General features: G+C 44.3%; 1 protein-coding gene across 1 annotated transcript in view; it reads left to right on the forward strand.

The window, feature by feature from the left end:
• Positions 1–19,305, forward strand: part of Arid5b (AT-rich interaction domain 5B) — a 179,833-nt gene that overhangs the window by 127,624 nt on the left and 32,904 nt on the right. The window contains 3 exon segments of the mRNA XM_052744796.1: positions 8,169–8,281; positions 14,538–14,742; positions 16,668–16,720. Coding sequence (XP_052600756.1) covers positions 8,169–8,281; positions 14,538–14,742; positions 16,668–16,720 — 371 coding nt within the window.

Genomic DNA, 19,305 nt, shown 5'->3' on the forward strand with positions numbered 1-19,305 from the left:
TGGTCGCATGCTAAGATAGGCTAAATCTGTGTTTTGCTTAATGTTTTTCAAAAGATGGGAAAGAACTGATTTCCTAGATAATGGACAGCAAGGGTTTGAAACAGCACATTTTTTTCTAACTATGAAGTGGGGTGTGTGTGTGTGTGTGTGTGTGTGTGTGTGTGTATGACAGAGAGAGAGAGAGAGAGAGAGAGAGAGAGAGAGAGAGAGAGAGAGAGAGAGAGAGAGAGAGATTTTCCTCCACTGGGGAAGCCCAGGCTGTCAAGAAGTGGCCCACTAGGCTTCTGGAAGGAGGGACAGTCTGAGGGCATGTGACCATGTAGGCTGGAGCCATTGCGGTACTTGCAGAGACCGCTCTTGGTATTGCTGGGTCAGAGAGTTTATTACAAGACTCTGAGGCAGAGGATGACGTGAGGATGGGGAACCAGAGACTGAGTTCAACAGGAAGGCCTAAATCATGCTGTCAGTACGCCGAACCCAGCTATACCTATGGGTGTCTTCTCTGTCATGGCACCTCTCTAAAAAGTCTGGAACATTCTGAGGCGGAAGAGTCTTTCCACGGGTGGGTTCCTGAACCTTGGGAAAACTATGAGGAAAACCAAAGGCCTGGGTCACATCCTGGCCATAGTGAACTAACTACCTTGTTACCTGAGAGTTAAATACATTTTCCCCCAAACAACTCTGAGACACACCTTACCACCCCTGAGAGCGCCCACAGAGTCTTCCGTCAGGAATAGTTTTCCTCTCAAAGACCTGTGAACAGCCAACACAGACCAGAGGGAGGATGTGAGACTATACAAGGTCCGACATGGATTTCAAACTCCTTTCCTACTTCCAGAACCTTCTCTCTAAAGGGCCTAGCCTCTAACAGCCTAGAATCTCTCCCAACTCCACAGCCAGGCAGACCTCAGAGTTCTCCAGTTTCCTCCAAAGATGGTAAGAAGCCCACACAACCCATTTCTTAGCCAGTGTCCTGTGTTCATCTTTCTCTAGAGTACACTTGGAGACTGGAGAATCCACATGATGATTTTAAATTGTATCTAGATCATACCCGACCATTTGTATCTGTCTCCCAGGGAAACCAGACTAGATAGAAATCAGCTTATTTCTAATGATAAGCCCTGATGACTGAAAAGGCTTGCTTGTTTTTAAATGCAGGAGTACATGGAGTCACATGGTCTCAAACCAATTAGCAATACAGATGAGCTAGCAAGCCCTGTTCCATTTATGGGGTGGGGGAAGGGCCACAGTGAAATAATCTGTGTTTTTAAGTGTTTCTGAGAAATGAAGACCTCCAGGGCAGAGAGAGAGGGTGTATCAGGAAATAGCTATGCAAATCGCATGCCTGTGAAATTACTAATACGTTGATCCGAGGCTTTAACAATGCCCCAGCATTCAGGAGTATGAACCAAGAGTGAGTAAGACCAGGGCATGTTTTGGATGAGATTGCAAGAGTGTTTACTTACATGGTTTGCTGAGCAGTCAGTGAAGGCCATGGCTGTTTGAGACTTCCAGCCCGCCCAGTCAGTCCAGGTAGAGGGTGCACACTCATACACTCCACTCTACTTAGTGACACAGAGTGATCTGGGTGATTTTAACAAAGAGCCAACGTGGTCTGGGTCTCATAATACCGGCTTTATTTTTATTGGTTTATTTTCTCATCCTCTTTCTAACTAAACAACTGCTCATCCTTTGGGAAAGCAGAGGAACATGAATCTGGCAAGCCCAGGGTTCAGTGGAAAAGCTAAATTGTAGTGAGTGCCAGCATCAGTGGAACATAGCTGGGGCTGCAGCGTCTAGGAAACTCACAGCCCAGTTCTCCATGAGACCAGTTACCAGCCAGTGTGACCACAAGACAATTCATCCAAGGGCATGTGACCTGCGGTTGTTCCAGGCGATATGATCTTGGTGGCTTTTGAAAGTGGTGGTAGCTTTTAAATCTGGCCCTAGAATCTGGGCCCTTATCTCTGGGTTTCTCCTTCTAATGCCTTTATTGAGGGAAACCATTTTAAAAGGAACTACCAGCGAAATGACCGAGCGCCAGAGCCCTGGTAGTGTACAGCTCTACCTGCCGCTTGCCATTCATCAAAGTTCAAGTGTTTCTCTAAGACCAACTTGTGCCTGCGAATGGCCCTGGGTGCTCATAGGTCAGGCACCCCATCTCAAGTGTTTTCTACTGGGCGTGGAGGGCTGTTTAAGGAAAACCAGAATAAAAATAAACCCGAAGAGTCCTAACTTTATGTGGCAATCATGTTTTGTCAATTCAAAGAAAGCTTCAACCATGTAAATAGGCGCAGAGTACAAACATGCCCTCCATGGAATGATACTGGGTTTTGAAGTTAAAAAAAAAAAAATCTCAGGGAATCATTTATGAATTCTTATGTTAAAATGTTGGCTCAGTGGTAAAGCCACGAGGAGGCCTGAGAGCTTTTAGGATGTTTTTGTTTTTCCCCCAAGTATTTAAAAACTGAAATTCTGTAAGAGATTATCTGCGAAATGCCTTTCTTTTATTACGCCCATAAATTTTAGGAGTGGCTTTGATCAAGTGTTCTGCCATTCCTGGTTTCTACATCTTTGACTCATCCATTAATAACTAAAAACATTCATCCTATTTTTGCTAGATTGAAAGAGGAAGTTTCTAAATAGTCAAAAGGGAAACATTGAAAATAGAACGTGGTAAATGATAACTAAATTAGGGGAGGTTTCTTTTTTCTTTTCTTTTTTTTTTCTTTCTCTCTTTTTTTTTTCCCTTCCAGAAAGAGCAATGCTCCATGCTGAAACTTGCCAGGGTATTTTAAGATTATTGTCTGTAAAGAAAAAGGCCCAGCACCTCACTGTGCTCAGAGGAAAGGCATTGCAGAAATGCAGCATATTCTCGGGAACAGAGAGCTGGCATAGAACGATATCGGCCAGGACTTAAGACTTCCACCAGTGGGCTTTGCTTTCTGGCTCATATTTAAAATGCACATTCACAACTTGAAAATTTCAAGGAGTTAATGCTCCACTCACCTCCTGTAGACACTGACCCCTGGGGGTCCACTCTTAGGAAAATGATGTTTGGTTTTTCCATTCCCCTAGTTCCAGGTCTCCCTGGCCAGTAAGACCCTATGTATCAGTAGACCTCACAAAGAACTTCTCTAATGGATATGTAACTGCATGGGGGGGGGGGGGGAGTAGGGGTTGGGGGGGATGGGGGGAGGAGCAGGGGAAAAGCCCCTCTGCAAAATGGAAGAAAGGGTTGTTGCCTTGCTGATGAATCAATCCAGCTTTTAGACCCGTTGTCTTTGGGGGACTCCAAGAGCACATAAAGGACATTAAAAAAAAAAAAAAAAAGATGGGCATGAGAGGAAGAACGCAGCAGGGGTGGGGGGGTGGGGGGGTGGGGAGCAACGTCTAAGCCAAAAGCTATTGGCTTTGCCAGCTTGCCAGGAACTGCTTACATATCATTTGTTTTATTATTATTTTAAGAATCTGGGCTGAGATGAGTCTCCCACACCTGAGCCGCCTGACCATATATAACTTGTCTGAACCCATAGCAGAAGCGACTGCCTGCAAACATCTGCTCTTATTCATTCATTCATTCATTCATTCATTCATTCATTCATTCATTCATTCATTATTTTGAGTAAGCTGACCTTTTAAGAAAAAAGAAAGTAAGGATAAATTGTTGTACTCTACTGTCATGAAGATACACTGTCCTACACCGATAAGAAACGGTTCACAAAAGGAAACAATGTCATTAGCAGGGAATCGATGTCAGAGTGTCCCCAAACATGGAGGTAGCTTGCTTCTTAGGGGGTTCATGTCTGGAGAAGCAGCTGCGGGCTGCTCAAAATGAGCACTCGTTAATTGGCCCTGAGGAAGATGGACAGATGGACAATTGGAGAAGAAAAGGATTTTGGTTGTTTGTTTCAACCACAGAGATCTCTCACCCATCAGCCGGAAACCCACCACCACCACTGTAATGGGGACATGGGCCTGACACTTTGACCAAAATTTGACTGGTCTTCATGGGTTGGATGGGAGTCTTGTCGCCCATTGCTTAGTCAGAACTGAAGGGGCCCCTGCTGTCTGTGGGTCCATGAGAGGCTGGATGCACGCTAGGCTCACAGAAGTAGACAGTGTTTGGGGCTGTTTTCGGCTGGCCAAAGCTTGTTGTCGACTGCTGTCGGGGTTAATCTGTGTACTCATTAAGAGGTGGTGTGAACGTGTGGGCACACAGAGAGAGCTTAGGAAAGAGACTAGGACCCTGGGAAAACGGCAATTGCCCAGGTAGCAATCCTGTTGCTGATAATCACTTGCGTGATCTGAGAATGCTGACTTCACCTCTGTCTCAGTTTCCTGATCTGTAGAATGGGGATGATGATAATGGTGCTGACCTTCTGGGTTTGCTGTGAGTTTTAGAGGAGTTACTATTGGAGGGCATAGCCATGGCTGGCACTCAGAAAGTACCAAGGAAGAAGGAGGCACTATTGTCTTAACATAGGTAATGTTGAGGGCATTCACACAAAACACAATTACTGAGGGGCTGGAGAGATGGTTCAGTGGTTAAGAGGTCTTGCTGATCCACCAGAGGATCTCCTATGTGTAGGTGTGTGAGGGAGTGCAAGTCCCTCAGAAGCCAGGAGAGGGCATCAGATCCCCTGGAGCTGGAGTTACAGGAGGCTGTAGGCCACTGGATGTGGGTGCTGAGGACTGAACGTAGGTCCTCCGTAAGAGGAGTTTGCACTCTCTCCAGCATCAAAATAAAACCTTAAGAAACAAACAAACAACAACAAAGCCACTTCCTGAACTCTGAGGACCCAGGAGGACTACGCTGGGATTCCAGTTAAACGTACAAGTGAAAGTAGCTATAATGTGGACAGCTTTACAATGTCACTTGCTCTATGCGGAACTGGAGAAAGCAATGCTTCGACCCAAGAGGTCACTCTTCTCTTAAGCAGAGGCTCGCTCCAGGTTGAGGCTCAGGATCTTGGTTTTGACACCGGCCTTCCAGAAGAGAGTAAACATAGTCTCCAGGATGGCTAGAAGGTAGAGGGATGTTTCTCGAGTAAGTGAATGAAATGCAAAGTTCCACTTCACCTCGACCACTACAGCATGGGGCCTTCACTTGTCATCACTGGTCTAGGGAATGACGTCTTTCTCTGCCATAGAGGAAAGCAGACATAGCCCGGGAGCCAGAATCTTTGTTATTTGCCAAGGGCCTCAATCACAGAGCTCTACTGGGGATTTTAAGAGCCCAAAAGGTCTTCTGTTGCATTACGGGGGGACTGGTCGCCAGTTTCTCATGCGCCGCCACCGCCCCTGTGACATGTGGGGTAAGGCGATGGTGAAGGCAGTGGTTTGATGGTCATCAGGAGCCCCAAACCTTGGGCTTGTCTTTGTTGCTCCAGTGTTACCTCAGGCCACTAGCTTATGTTGCCAGAGCGTCAGATGTAAAGTGTTAAAAATTCCCAGGGTGACACATGTATCACGTGATCCGATTGGCAGGTTCCTCTCGTGAGGATGTGAGGAGTATGTGGGCATTTGTGTTTCCATTAGTCATTTGTTCATTCAACAAATTCAGGTTACACAAGGCTACCTCCCCAGTGTTATGCAGATGAGAGGTAAATCCAATGGCCCTACCCTTAAAGATGGCCTAGTCAGGTATAATAATACCCCGTCCAAAAAAAAAAAAAAACCACAACACATAGTGCAAGTACTTCTGCACAAAGAAAAAGAAGGATTTGCATTTGCATGTTCAGCAATGTTGGGTTGGCCAGCGCATACCTAGAACATTCCAGCGCTTGACCAATGAAGAACCGAAGACCCCTCTTCACAAGACTGTATTTAGGCTTGTGTGATCAGGATGCTAGGCTCTCCTCTGTTCTACATGTGTGGTTCTCTGAACCTTCCGGGTCTCTGGCTTCTGAAAACAGCCTAAAAGATGAAGGAAATCGACCCGGTTTAGAGATGGTTCTTAGAGATTCTTGGAACCTCTGCTATTTAAAGCACCACGTTCAGCGCAAGCTCTGTCTTTAGACAGGGCCTTCGAGCTTTGAAAGTTTTTCTGGAAATAAATGCCTTTTAGGTTTTAAGTGCTTTTCAAAAATGTGAGGGGGGGTAGAGACGACAGTGACAAGTCTGGGAACAGAGGCCGTATTGTTCTGTTGCTGCTGACTGCTGACGGGATCGCTCAGGACTCCGCTCTCAAGTCCTGTCCGTGCACTGCTGCCGGGCTGTTATTTTGATAAGGGGACCTGAGAGTCCATCCTACCCCAGCAGTCATTAAAGCCTCAGCACTTGGGTCATTGTGGAAAAGCTTCCGAGCTACACAAAGTCCTCTAAACAAAACAGTCCACGCCCTGGCTCCAGGCTGTGGACCGTGGCAAGTTCTCGGAACTGGGCTCTGAGCTCCCACCGAGGAGCCAGAGGTCAGGAGCCACCAAACAAGCTGGGTGCAGTCAGCAAGCCGAGCCAGGGAGGAGGAGAGAGCAGAGCCTTCCTTCCCTGCCAGTCTGGCAGCTCCCCCTAAGTGCTCAGAGCTCAGAGCCCATCCCACACACCCGTGCTAGTCACTGCTGTGTGTTTACATGAGTAATGGAGCTGCCGGGGGAGGGGAGCTGTGAGCAGCGCTGAGCCTCCTCGCTGCTAGGAAGCTGATATCCACATCAAGTCCAGACTTCCAGGGATGAGGCTGGGGAGCAGTCCCCTGCCGGAGCTCTCCTAAGCACAGGCGTCAATCAGGCAGATGTGTGGCGACTGGAATGGGTAATGTCTGTTTTTCTCTTTGCTTGTTTTTTTTTTTTTTGCTCGTGACTTTATATTTGATAATTCCAGGCAGGTTTTCTGGGGTGGACTTTGAGACCAACGTTTTAAGGAAGGAGACGGTGATGGGAACTGTAGTTTGGGAAGGGGTCCTGAGCTTCCAGAAACTGCTTCTTCTCCCACACTCCCCACTTGGTAAATAGAGAGTTGCCTTAACTGAGTTTTGCTGACAGTAAAGCTCATATCCGCGGCAGAAAAACAAATTAGTAGGAAGTATGTATGTAAATTGAGCCCAACATAAAACGTCCAAAAGCCACTGGCTGAATGTGTGTGTGTGTGAACACGCGCGTACCTCTGTGTGTTCGTGTGTATATGTGAGATGAATAATAATTAAGGGCTCCCTACTGTTCAGATATGATTTCTTTCCATAACTGTCCCTCTAAGTAACGAAAATGTGGGTGCTTTGAGAGCTCCAGAGAGATTGTTTTTTGGGGAAAAGGCATTTGTCTGGAGTTGGTTTATGGGCAGCTCAGTGAGTTGGTTGGTTTTAGATTCCCGGGACTTGACTGACTGATGAAGTTGAACGTGAGAGTTGGTGGGGGCAGTCAGGGCACCCCACAAACAGCCCAAGTTCATTATCACCTGTGTCGTTTGTAACGATGGCTTTAATCACACACACACACACTCTCACACACGCACACGCACACACAAACCAACCCCCACAGGAGTGAGGCTAACCCCAGTGTAAGCTTTGGAATTTATTTTAAATAACCCTCCAGATCTTCATAAAAAGATATTGAGGAGGAAAAGAGAACATGCTGATTCAATGTCTTTGCCAGATTTGCTGAGATCTGAGACACGCTGGCCACAATATTATCGGGAAATGCATGTAATAGTAGCTCGTTGCTGTGAGTGCCCCCCATCACAGCTGCCTCTCTCTCTCCTTGGCATGGTAATTTGAGAAAAAGCTGCTGTCTCTAAACTCTTCTGAAAGAGTGATGTTTTCAGATGTTACTTTACCATGATGACATCACAGGCTGGCGTATCATTTTGGATTTCAAAATACAAGATACCAAATAAACAGAAGGAGTTCTCTCCAAGTCTAGCCAGGGGTGCTTGTATTCTGACAGTGTGTACTGGGGGTGGGATGCAGGGGTGTTGGGGGGAGTGGAGCACAGAGATGGGGGAAGGTAGGAGGGGACACGTGTCTTCCTTGTCATCCTCATTTTATTTATATTAATTCAACTTGGGAAAGTTGATAGCTTAGCATTTACCAAGGTTCCACCCTTCAGAGACAGCAGCATCCAGTGAGAGTTGGTGGCTGACATGTGCGCCTCTCGGTTGTCGGAGCAGAGCCCTTACAGTAACCTTCCTTATCTTGTACTGAGAACATATGACAATTATTCTCCATTTCTTTTCAGCGCCAAATCTTAAAGGCAGACCACGCAAAAAGAAAACATGTCCCCAGAGAAGAGATTCCTTCAGTGGCTCGAAGGACCCCAACAATAACTGTGATGGTAAAGCCATCAGCAAGGTACGGTCCATCGTCGTCATCTGTCAGCTGAGACTCCTCCTGCCTGATGTTTCTTTTGATTTCTCTCTTTGACCTCTCCGATATCTGGTGTCTCAGCGGCTGTGTTCGATTCAGAATCGAATTGAACCTTTGGTGTTAGCAGCTTCTGGACCGGACACTTCCCTAGTGGCTAGGGGTGGGGAGAATCTGGTAGGAGGCAGGCATTTTGATTAGTCAACAGAATGACTTCCCACCTCCAGGTTTGGCTTGTTGGGTAAAGGACATGATTAAGCGCCCGCGTCACTGAGGCTGAGATTTCATACTAGATGACACAATGACATAGTTTACTCTGCTCGTATCAAAAATAGACCAGCCGAACCATCCTGTCCCTGAGTGTACACATCTAAATATGCTTCAGAGATTAACTGGGGAGGAAATTAGAAGTGGCTAGAATTAATCTTTCTGGTCATGGTTTTTTTCCCCCAAAGTCACCTCTAATTCATATTAGAGTGACTTAGAGATAAATGGAAAACTATTTATATGTACACATACACTCATAGAGGTGTTAAAGATCTTTCTGGATGCAGAAGGAAAAGCTATCCTTTAGTGAGGCCTGTTGGCCCCTTTTGAATGAGCATTCTTTGGAATCTTTGAAGTACCTGAGGTATTTAGTGAAGTGTCACTTCATATGCTTAGACTTATCTTTTTGACTTTTTGAGCTTGGGTCACATTTCTACATTCTGGCTCTTGGGTGTTTGTGTTTCGTGTTGTCTCTCGGCCAAAGACAGTTCGAATCCATCTAGATCGGACTCAGAGATCAGATTGGAATTAGCAAAGCATTTCCAGATCCAAATGCTCAAAGCCCAAAGTGTGGGGGCATGTTGAGCACGGGTGAAGGGTCTGACGTAGGAAAGAATGGGTTGAGTTTCATATTGCCTGCCTGCTGTGGGTTGTACTGTGTCCTCTACCCCCTTCCCAGTGTGTCAAAGTGAACTGTGTACTTTTACATTCCATAAATCTTATCTTCAAGTATGACTCTTACCACAACGTTCTGAGGGCTCTTTGGTTAGGATTTTGTCATGCTCCCAAGATTTCAAAGGGTTTGTTATACTTTTTTTTTAAGCCAATCTACAGAAGTGTATTTTTTTATTTTTCTGGCTAAATACAAGCCTATCATTTTCTGATGTTGTCTATCCCCTACACATTTAACCTCTGCACGTGAACACACATGGATACCATGAAGGATAGTTTCTTGTGATCTGAGCATCTCAGCCCTGGAATTGTCTACCAGGGTCTTGGTGTCTATGGCCTTGAATGATGGCAGCATAATTGATTGTTTCTCTGAAATGAAGCCTGAGAGTCCTGCAAGGTAATATGGATGGAGCAAGATCTTATAATGGTCAACATTCAACAGGAAATGCAGCACCCATGCTGTGCTTCTTCCAGGATATTCTAAACCAGAGCCCGCCAGGATGAAGTGCTGATGACCCTTGTTATTTGGAATGACTACTAATGTGTGGGAATTACAAAATTCATATGAAGACTCACAAAACAGAAAAAAACAGACAGCTACTGAACACATGAACTGTGTTAAATGCTCACCGATTTGCTCTCTTTATAAACAAGGGATGACAGGCAAGCCTGGGTTCTCCTTCACCCCGCGCCCCCACTAGTGCTGCCCCCGGAAAATGGTCACCATGGGACAGACCATCCTTCTGACATCCGTGTGCTATGGGCACTGGTGGAGGATCTTAACTTCTCTTGGAGTCTTGGATTACAGTCTTGCCACGGATACTTCACATGCGCCTGGAGAAAGCCACTAACTGGGAAAAATTAATTTTCAAGTGTAGCGAGTGTATCTGTTGACACTTGGCTGGAAAAATCCTGCAAGAGTAACAAACCATACTCAAGACCGTGAGAGCCATTTGAAAAGGCATTTGGGTCTTAAAGTTGTATTTTGCCATGAAACATTGCAGTAAAGGTGGTCTATGACCATCTGCTTATTTCCGGAACCTGAACCGATATTTTACATGATGGTGAACTGCTTGTGCGTATTTTCAAAAGTGCCTCAGACAGACCATTTCTAACTGTGGATAAGTGCCAGCCTCCTGCAGCTCCACACAGCAGAACTTCCAGCATGGATGTACTGGTTTTTCTGGGGTCGTGATGCCACCACCTTCAAAAGGTTTCACTCTCTCAGGTGTGAACAGAACAGCATCTTTGGAACACACTGTTTTTCCCCGGGAGAGAGAATGATGTGGCTTTCTGAAGACACGTGTCTCATGAGGAGGAAAGACACCCAGCTCTAGGAGGGTGTTGTGACTAAGATCAACTCTGATCCTGTCACTTGCTGGGGCCATTTGCAACATAAGATCCATGACCAAGGCTTGATCAACTATGCTAGAGAGGTCTTCTGGCTTATACCTCTAGTGATAAGACCTCCAGTGATGGAAAGTAAATGCTGGGGTGTGTGTGTGTGTGTGTGTGTGTGTGTGTGTGTGTGTGTGTGTGTGTGTGTATGTGTGTGTGTGTGTGTTGTGTGTGTGTGTTAAGCGTTTTCTAAAGACTAGACATGTAACAGGTGGTTTCCATGGGAAGGAATATGGAAAGACAAAGTATGCTACACTGTGTGTCCCTCTGTTATATCACAACCTTGGTATTTCAAGTTGGAATATGATGCATGCATTAGTTTCTCTGTTATTCATCTCAGCTGGTCCTCAGAACTATCCCCAAGAATTATCACTCTCATTTTACCAAGAAGCTGAGGGTAGCCGTTCCTTGCTGTTTCACCACAGCTGGCCACACCTGCTGATTGAGAGAGCAGTGATAACCCAGTTCTGTAGAAGAATGTGGTTAGTACCAAATAGGTATACAGCTTCATTGAGAACATCAAACGGCACTTCTATAATTAGCAGGCTGTCAATCACTCTGAAAACCCCAGAGCTCTTCTTAGTGAGCTCAACAGGTATGTAGCCCTCAGGTCAGGACACTAACTGCCACGCTTTAAAGGTCATGCTTTCTCAAGGTCAGCACGAAGACTACCTGCAATTTGCATTTGAATGGTTGAATTACAGTAATCCGGTAGATTAAACTGCTGGGAATGTTTTGAGTAAATGGAGGGAAAACATGTAGACAATAACTTGACCGAGTCTTACCAGGAAACAAAAAGCTCACTCACATTGAGAAAAAGTGCACTGAGCTAGTCTGAGATGCAGGCCACCACCCAATTAATTGTTATCTTCTTGGTGAACATCCTCCATCCACTTAGCGGAATCCCTGGAATGCAGGGTGGAGTTCAGCAGGTGGCAGCGTGGCCTCACTTGGAGCCTTTGTCCTGAGCAGGGAGGGTGGGCCACCTCAGCCCTGTGCTTTTCTTCCGTTTCTAGGATTTCTACTCTACACATGCAAGCAGATGATTAAGCGCCTCCCTGTCTGCAAACCTCAGAGTTCCCTACCCAGGGTGCTCCTGTCCTTATAGCAGAGATAATTCGTCTGTTATCACTGCAAAGTTAAGCCTCCAGACTGGTTTACACACAGCTCTTAGCTCTACTCCCCTGTATGTGAGATTGAAGCTTGGAGGCAGGCAGAACTGAGTTCCAAACTTGGGCACTTACACCTCAGTAGCTGTGCACCAAGATCTCCAGCCTTGGTGAGCTTCTGTTTTCTCTCCTGTAAAATGGGTCTAACCAGCTGCCTGTAGAGCCTGGCACAGCCCATGGGAGCATAGCAAGGTTGTGTAGCTCACCGCATAGGTACAGGGTTCTTTCTCTTTATTGGCTGGGTGCACAACGGAGGAAAAGAAGCTTCTGTGACTTGAAAGCCACCTAGTTTTGTTTTGTGTGTGACTTGATAAATCACATTTCTCAGCAGTAGATGTTGCAATGCCTGGAAATATAGATGTGCTTTTCAACTGAAAGTTTGTTTGGACTACCCAGCCTAATGTCATTACTAAGTTTATCATATGTAAACATGTTACTCATTCTGCCTGGGCCTCAGTGGCTCCATTTTTATGACAATAACAACCTACGTCATGAGACATGTGAACGAGCATTTAGCTCAGTTGCTTAAAATGCTTTCCTTGCAAACGTGAAGACCGTAGTTCAATCCAGAGAACACAAATATTAAAAAAGAAGGAAGGAAGGAAGGAAGGAAGGAAGGAAGGAAGGAAGGAAGGAAGGAAGGAAGGAAGGAAGGAAGGAAGGAAGGAAGGAAGAAAGAAAGAAAGAAAGAAAGAAAGAAAGAAAGAAAGAAAGAAAGAAAGAAAGAAAGAAAGAAAGAAGAAAGAAAGAAAAAGCAAAGCTGGAGTTGGGGATTTAGCTCAGTGGTAGCGCGCCTGCCTAGCAAGCGCAAGGCCCTGGGTTCGGTCCTCAGCTGGGGTTTGTGGGGGGAGAAAAAGAAAAAAAAAGCAAAGCTGGGTGTGGTTGCACGTGCTTATAACCCCAGTGCTGGAGAGGCAGAGAGAAGCAAGCAGGTCCCTGGGGCTTGCTGGCGAGCATGCTCACCTTAACTAATCAACAAGATCAGATCTCTCCTAGGGAGAGAATGAAATAATGTCAGTCAGAGATCCAACAGCACTTGGGCACCAGTGTAAACAAATACAGACAATACAGACAAAAACTAGGGTGGTTTTTATGATTTCAGGGGCCAATAAATTATGAAGTACATAAATTTAGACCCACCAACCTAAAACTTGGCAATGGAAGTTGATGATGGCATTAAGGGTCACAAGATGAGCCGGGCAGTGGTGGCGCACACCTTTAGTCCCAGCACTCGGGAGGCAGAGTCAGGTGGATCTCTGTGAGTTCAAGGCCAGCCTGGTCTACAGAGCGAGATCCAGGACAGGCACCAAAACTACACAGAGAAACTCTGTCTTGGAAAAAAAAAAAAAAGAGTCACAAGATGTCTGTCTTCCCATCATGCCACAAAGTGCAAAAGTTTGAGAATATTGTCAAAGTTCTACATGGAAAAAGACATATTTTCATCCTATTTCCACAGCCCCTTAAAAAATGAAAATCTTCTCCAGCAGCCCCAGGAAATTTTTTTTATGAGACCAGTCTAAAGAAATTAAAGCAGCGCACTCACTAGAGAGAATGAGCAATAACAAAGCCCTCTTAGAGAGGATGTGTTCCCCTTTAATAAATAAACAGAACCCTTTTCATGTGCTTAGTGCTCAGAAGGCTCTGCGGAGGCCAAGAAGTCTGAAGCAGAACAGTGTAGAATCTATGGGACATTTTTATTCACCACGTTCCCCAGCATTTGCCCTCAATGTCAGCCAGGAGATGTAAAGAATATTGGAATGTACACATTCCCCATGGGTGCATTTGAACTCTAAGTCTGACCCTTTGTACTTCCCCCTTTTACAATTAAAATAACTCAGCAACTTAGCGTTATATTTAACAACCATCAAAGGCTGCTGTACAACATGGCCACGAGGAGGGAACATTAGGTTAGCCAAGTTCCAAAGCCTGCCTGTGGTGTGGAAGGAAGAACCGGGGCGCATCCACCTCCATTTGTGTCTTCGTTGGGGTGGGGGTGGGGCACTTTCCACTTGTTCTACTTGGGGTTTTAGCTGCCCGCCACTCTCTCGTTTCTGGCAAGAGAACATTTCCTATCATATTCTCGGCTGATGGAAAAACCACCAAGTGCTCATTAAAGACTGCTCTTAGGTGTACTGCTCGGGTTATGTGCGGGCATCACCCTCAGGTAACACAGGACAATGACCTTGCTGGTACATCCCAGCTTGGAGAGCTCTTCCAGGTGTCTAGAAAGAGGATAAGAACTAAATGTGTCTCTCGTTTTTTTTTTTTTTTAAATATGATATAAACAGTATCAGGTTATTATTATGAAAGCAAAGTTTCATCAGTGACATTAACAGTGGCACCCCTTGGGGAGATAAAATGTATCAAGAGGCAAAATCAATCATCCTAAGGGACATCAGCACTGTTTCTGGTTTTGACACAAATGTACTGTAAAGTATACAAAAGACACTGGCACAACCAGGCCCACTTTGGCTCTCTGGAGACCTGGTTCTCAAAAAAGTTTTATTGACAATCAGTCCCACCATTCTAGACTTGAGTACTTGTCCTCAAGGCCACAGGGCACTAAAGCCCACCAGGTTTACCAGATGGCCCTTTACAGAACTTCGTCTCCATTATGTAGGACAAGTCTTACCCAAGGCTGTCTTTTGGTGCTCCTGCCTGGCTGTCTCTTAGATATATCTTTACAAGTTTTCCAAGGCTAGGCTTGATTTGATGTACTGTTATTCTTCTTCTTCCAGGTGAAAGGCGAGGCCAGGTCAGCCTTGACCAAGCCGAAGAATAACCACAGCAACTGTAAAAAAGCCCCAAATGAAGAAAAGCCAAAGCTGTCCATTGGAGAAGAATGTAGGGCAGACGAACAAGCCTTCTTAGTGGCACTTTATAAATACATGAAAGAAAGAAAAACGCCCATAGAGCGAATTCCCTACTTGGGTTTCAAACAGAGTAAGTACACTTGTTTTTGTTTCTGAAATATCGAAATTGCTCAGATTCTTTGAATTTGCAAGGGATGGGAGGGGGTTAGTAGAATTTTTTTTTTTTCTTTTGGACTAGTGATTATGTTGAAATCCTAATCTAGTCAGGGTGTTTTCTGTTTATAGTAGATCCACAAATTGTCCAAGCCAAGAATTTTCTCCCTGCCCCTTTCCGGTTCATTGTTGCCTTGTGGGACAATTGCAGAGATATTTATAGGCAGGAGTCCGAGGATGTTGCCTGGAAATAGACGTGTTGGAAGCTCCTAGTTTTCTGTTTTGTCAATCTGGAGTGTCTGTAACTCCTTTCTTATGAGATAATGATGATGATGTAGCCTTATCAGGCCCAGATGTTGCCTGTTCAGAGACAGCTTCTGAGAGGAAGACGTTTAAAAGTGGACAAAACAGCCACAAAGAAAAAAACATTCCCTTAGTCTTACACTTGTGATTTTTGTTTTGTTTTGTTTTGGTTTTGTTTTGGTTTTGTTTTGTTTTTAAAATCTGAGTTCATAGCAAACATGAAATCAACCCACTTGAAGGGAAGTCACAGTTTGGAGCAACTTTGAGCTAGCTATGCATCTAGGTGCTTTTGTGTGTACAAGTGCAGAAACTCATAGCTTGAGCAGAATTCCATTGAAAAAGAGAAGAAAATCCAGATCCTGCCCCCGAGTTCACAGCCAAATGTGTATCTTGCTCTGTCTGGATTTACTGGTGCACAAAGCCATGAGCCCCTCTGGCTTGAAATAGTGTTTTCTCCAAATGCATCTCCCTAGATTAAAACCATGTGTCATTCTGATGAAGACCGTCAAACCTGTATGTTTTACATAACAATTTACATAGCTAATAGCAATTGGCACTGATTGCAAGAGAACACTCGCAGCCATTATAAACTTATATAACGACAGATGATTACAATGTCTGAAAACTGGCTGCTTGAAATAGAAGTAAAATCAATGTTCTGTGAAGAGCTCTGTCCCATTATCAACAATTCCGAGGAGACCAAGGCCGAGGCAGGGCTCTTGATAGCCTTGAAACAGTACGAAGTTCAGTGTGGCTTCACAAACATGTTGTGTCCAAGAGCTGTTCTCTGTTCGATCCCCATTTTGTTCATTCCCCTGACCAAAGGATTACTTGAAGTCCAGTATTTTCAGATTCCAAGGTATCTGGTACAAAATGAACAACCAAATATCTCAATCCTATCTGAGTAGTCCTGCTTGGCAGCATACACATGCAAACTCTACACACAGGATTTGTTAAGAAAAAAGATACATTTTTTCCCTTAGCATCACACAATTAGGGAGCTCAGTGGGCGACTCCGTCTCTCTGTGAATGATTGTCTTCCCTTACTGTATTACTCATGCCTTGGCACGTGACCTACGTGCCAGCCACGTGTTGGCAAAACTACAGCATGATCCTTTAATATACCTTCGCTATCAACCAGTCCAAGAAGGTAATCGTGTATAAGACTGGCTGGTGATTGATCCCAGAGAAATCTTATCTGAAGGAGGCATTACCATCAAGGGTTTCTTTCTGAGAACTGAGCAAGACTCACCCAGTTCTGAATTCCCACACGTTCCCCAAGGTCCTTCCAATGTATTCTCTTCCTTTGTGGATGATAGTACAAACAAAATTATGCTGTTTGTCCTTAAAGTTCAGCTGTCTCTGTGGTCTTGTAACCATCTCTCAAGAAATACTTTTAAGTATTAAGTGTAGTAGATCCTGTAATGTCAAGTGCCCCTCGGGTGAATTGTTTCCTAGAAATTTAGGTCTCTGGGGTACAGCTGATATTTTTTTTTCTTTCCCTTTCTCATTGAAAAACAAAACAAAATGTTTGAATTGACATTTCTTGGAAGTGTGTTAATGCAATGCTTATCTAAATACTTATTGTCCCTCTAACAGTTAACCTTTGGACTATGTTTCAAGCTGCTCAAAAACTTGGAGGATATGAAACAGTAAGTGTTTAAGCAACTTAAATGAAATAATTTCACCATCTGACACCCCTCTACCCCTGCCCCCCTGTCCTTGGCCAAAATGGAGGAAACTCAAAAGCAAGCTATCATTGGCTGCCTGTCCCAATGGCTCTTACACTTTGGGGGGTTTATTGGGCCAGTTTTGGAAACGGTCCCAATTAGTTCCAGGTTTGGCAAAACTGTAAACTTGTCGTAGAAACTACAAGTGGAAAACATATGTAACTCTCCCCTGTCAGGGAAATTAGTTGGGTCTGTAATTTTTTCCCATGTTGAGAAAGGGCTATTATTGTACAACAAGCCAAGATTGCATAAAAGAAATCTCCCTTGGCAACCTACCTGACATCTGTTCATGTCTAATATGGGAAATGTATTAAAGGCTTTCAGAAGTAATCAGGATTGGCCATTAAGGAATAGAATACAGCAGAGCCTCCTCTCATTCTAGGGCAAAAAAGCTTTATTAGACAAGGGTCACTGCTACATAAACAGGAAGTTATCAAATTTATTCAGAACAGGCTCTGACGTTCTTTATCAGCTAATTCTAACTGACAGGAATGGGTTATTTTTAGCCCACGGGAAAATTTGATGGCCATGGATTCTTACAGCGTATATTTCTGAGCCAATAAAATGTTAGAGAGACAAACTGAGAGATTAAGATCTTGAAATACAGGGGGGAAAAAAAGATCTGCATTAATGTAGCACAGAGAGACGACATCTGTAATAAAATTAATTGACATAGGAAGATGGCGTCACTGGGAAGGTTTTCTCTCCCACACAATGATCAGATTAAGTCGTATGGTTCCTTTGGCAATTGAGTGGGAAATTATTTCTTTTCTTCCCTTAAGAAGTAATCTGAGAGAACTCTGTACTGCAGTAAAATGACAGCAACAGACACAAAGTCAAGAAAATAAGATTTATTTTACCCCAAACTCCCAAGCCAGTGGTTCTTGCCATAGAATGCATATTGTTTCTCAAACTAATAGAATGGTTCGATGTCAGAGTCTGGGCACAGGAAAGCACAAGAAGAGCTATTTGAATCAGATAATCCAGTATTTATCATAGAGATATCTGCTAGGAATTCTGACTTTTTAAGTGTCTGATGTGAGTATGTGGAATTATACACTGCTTAGTGTATGGGAGTGTATATATTTGTAAAGAAACCTAGCATGTGAACACACATAAAATATGCATTTTGTAGATGCAAGTTTACTTGAAAGACGTGTTTTATAAAAGTAGCCTGTGCAAAAATAAACATTCTTGGCTAAATCTGCTGAAGGATTAGGAGTTGGACGCCTTGCCACAGTTACAGCTCATGGTTCTGCAAAATCTTGAGCTAATTATAGCTCTCCTCTGTGCAAAAAGATGAAAACTTAAGTCTCCTAGGCTCAGGAGTCACCTTCTCCAGCTAGTCTTGTAAGCTGATCTTTCAACATGAAGAATATGAGGCTGCACTTTTATGAACTGTGACCATGGTTGGTTACATGATATTTGCTCAATATTATGAAATGTCATTTTCAAACTCTATAGCTTCATGCCATGAGCAGATTTCACAGAATTGGTGTTTCATGTTTTTGTATCTTCTGTGTCTTTTCAAGACACCAAGTTGGTGTAGAAAATACAGAAGAAACTTCTGATAAATTTGGGGGCATTTGCAGTACTTCTGGATGAATAGAATTTATTCTTTTATTGAATGAATATTTGAATGAATGACTGTAAATCAGCAAATCACCTGAGCATTTATTTACTGGCCACCATATGCATAGGAGACATATATTAGAAAGCTTGAGAGAAAGGAAAGATCTAATCTAGCCATCCAGATCCTTAAAGTACTTACATTCAAGGGCATCAGTCATTACATTATGAATGAATATTCAAAACACCATTGCCCTCAAGAAACAAAGAGCTTTTCCCTGCAAAAACAAGAGAGGGAGCTTTCATGGCTCAGATGTGCTGAGATGCTCTGCAGATAGGTGTGTTGGATTCGCGGTGTCCTGAAATGATCTGGAGATGCAGGTGATAGTTTGGATCCAGCTACAAATGATCATGGCTTTCCTTAGGGAGAACATCTCAATATGGAGGTAGAGTAAACTCCAGTATGGAGAGTTCAGGCAATTCAGAGTGACTAGTGACTGGGACAAGGGGCTGAGAAGAGGATTCTGGATGGATGAAGGCAAGAAAAGGAGGCCAGGAGAGAAAGGGCCTTGGATGCTGTGTCTGGGGACTGTTGAGTTGGTTGTGGAAGGGAGCGAGCATAAAAGATGTCATCCCATCTTCTCTCTCTGGCACTGTGAAAAGTACCTTCTGCATGGGAAATCTGTATCAATGACAAGTGGGTAAGGAGTGTGGACTCTTTCTTCCATTTCGTCTCAACTGCCTTCAGCTCAATCCTTATGTCCAAGTAGCATGTGTAGGAGATGCATATTGTGGAGGAAATATGGAGGACTTGATTGGAATCTTCTCTCCCTCTACTTATGAACAGAATTTTTAAAGAAATTCCCTCCCTTCCCTCCCTGCCTTCCTCCCTCTTTCCTTCCCTTTCTCCCTCCTCCCTCCCTCCCTCTTTCTATCCC

The sequence above is a fragment of the Peromyscus californicus genome, unplaced genomic scaffold, assembly GCF_007827085.1.
Source record: "Peromyscus californicus insignis strain IS unplaced genomic scaffold, ASM782708v3 Scaffold_19__1_contigs__length_69161282, whole genome shotgun sequence".
Classification (NCBI taxonomy): Eukaryota; Metazoa; Chordata; class Mammalia; order Rodentia; family Cricetidae; genus Peromyscus; species Peromyscus californicus.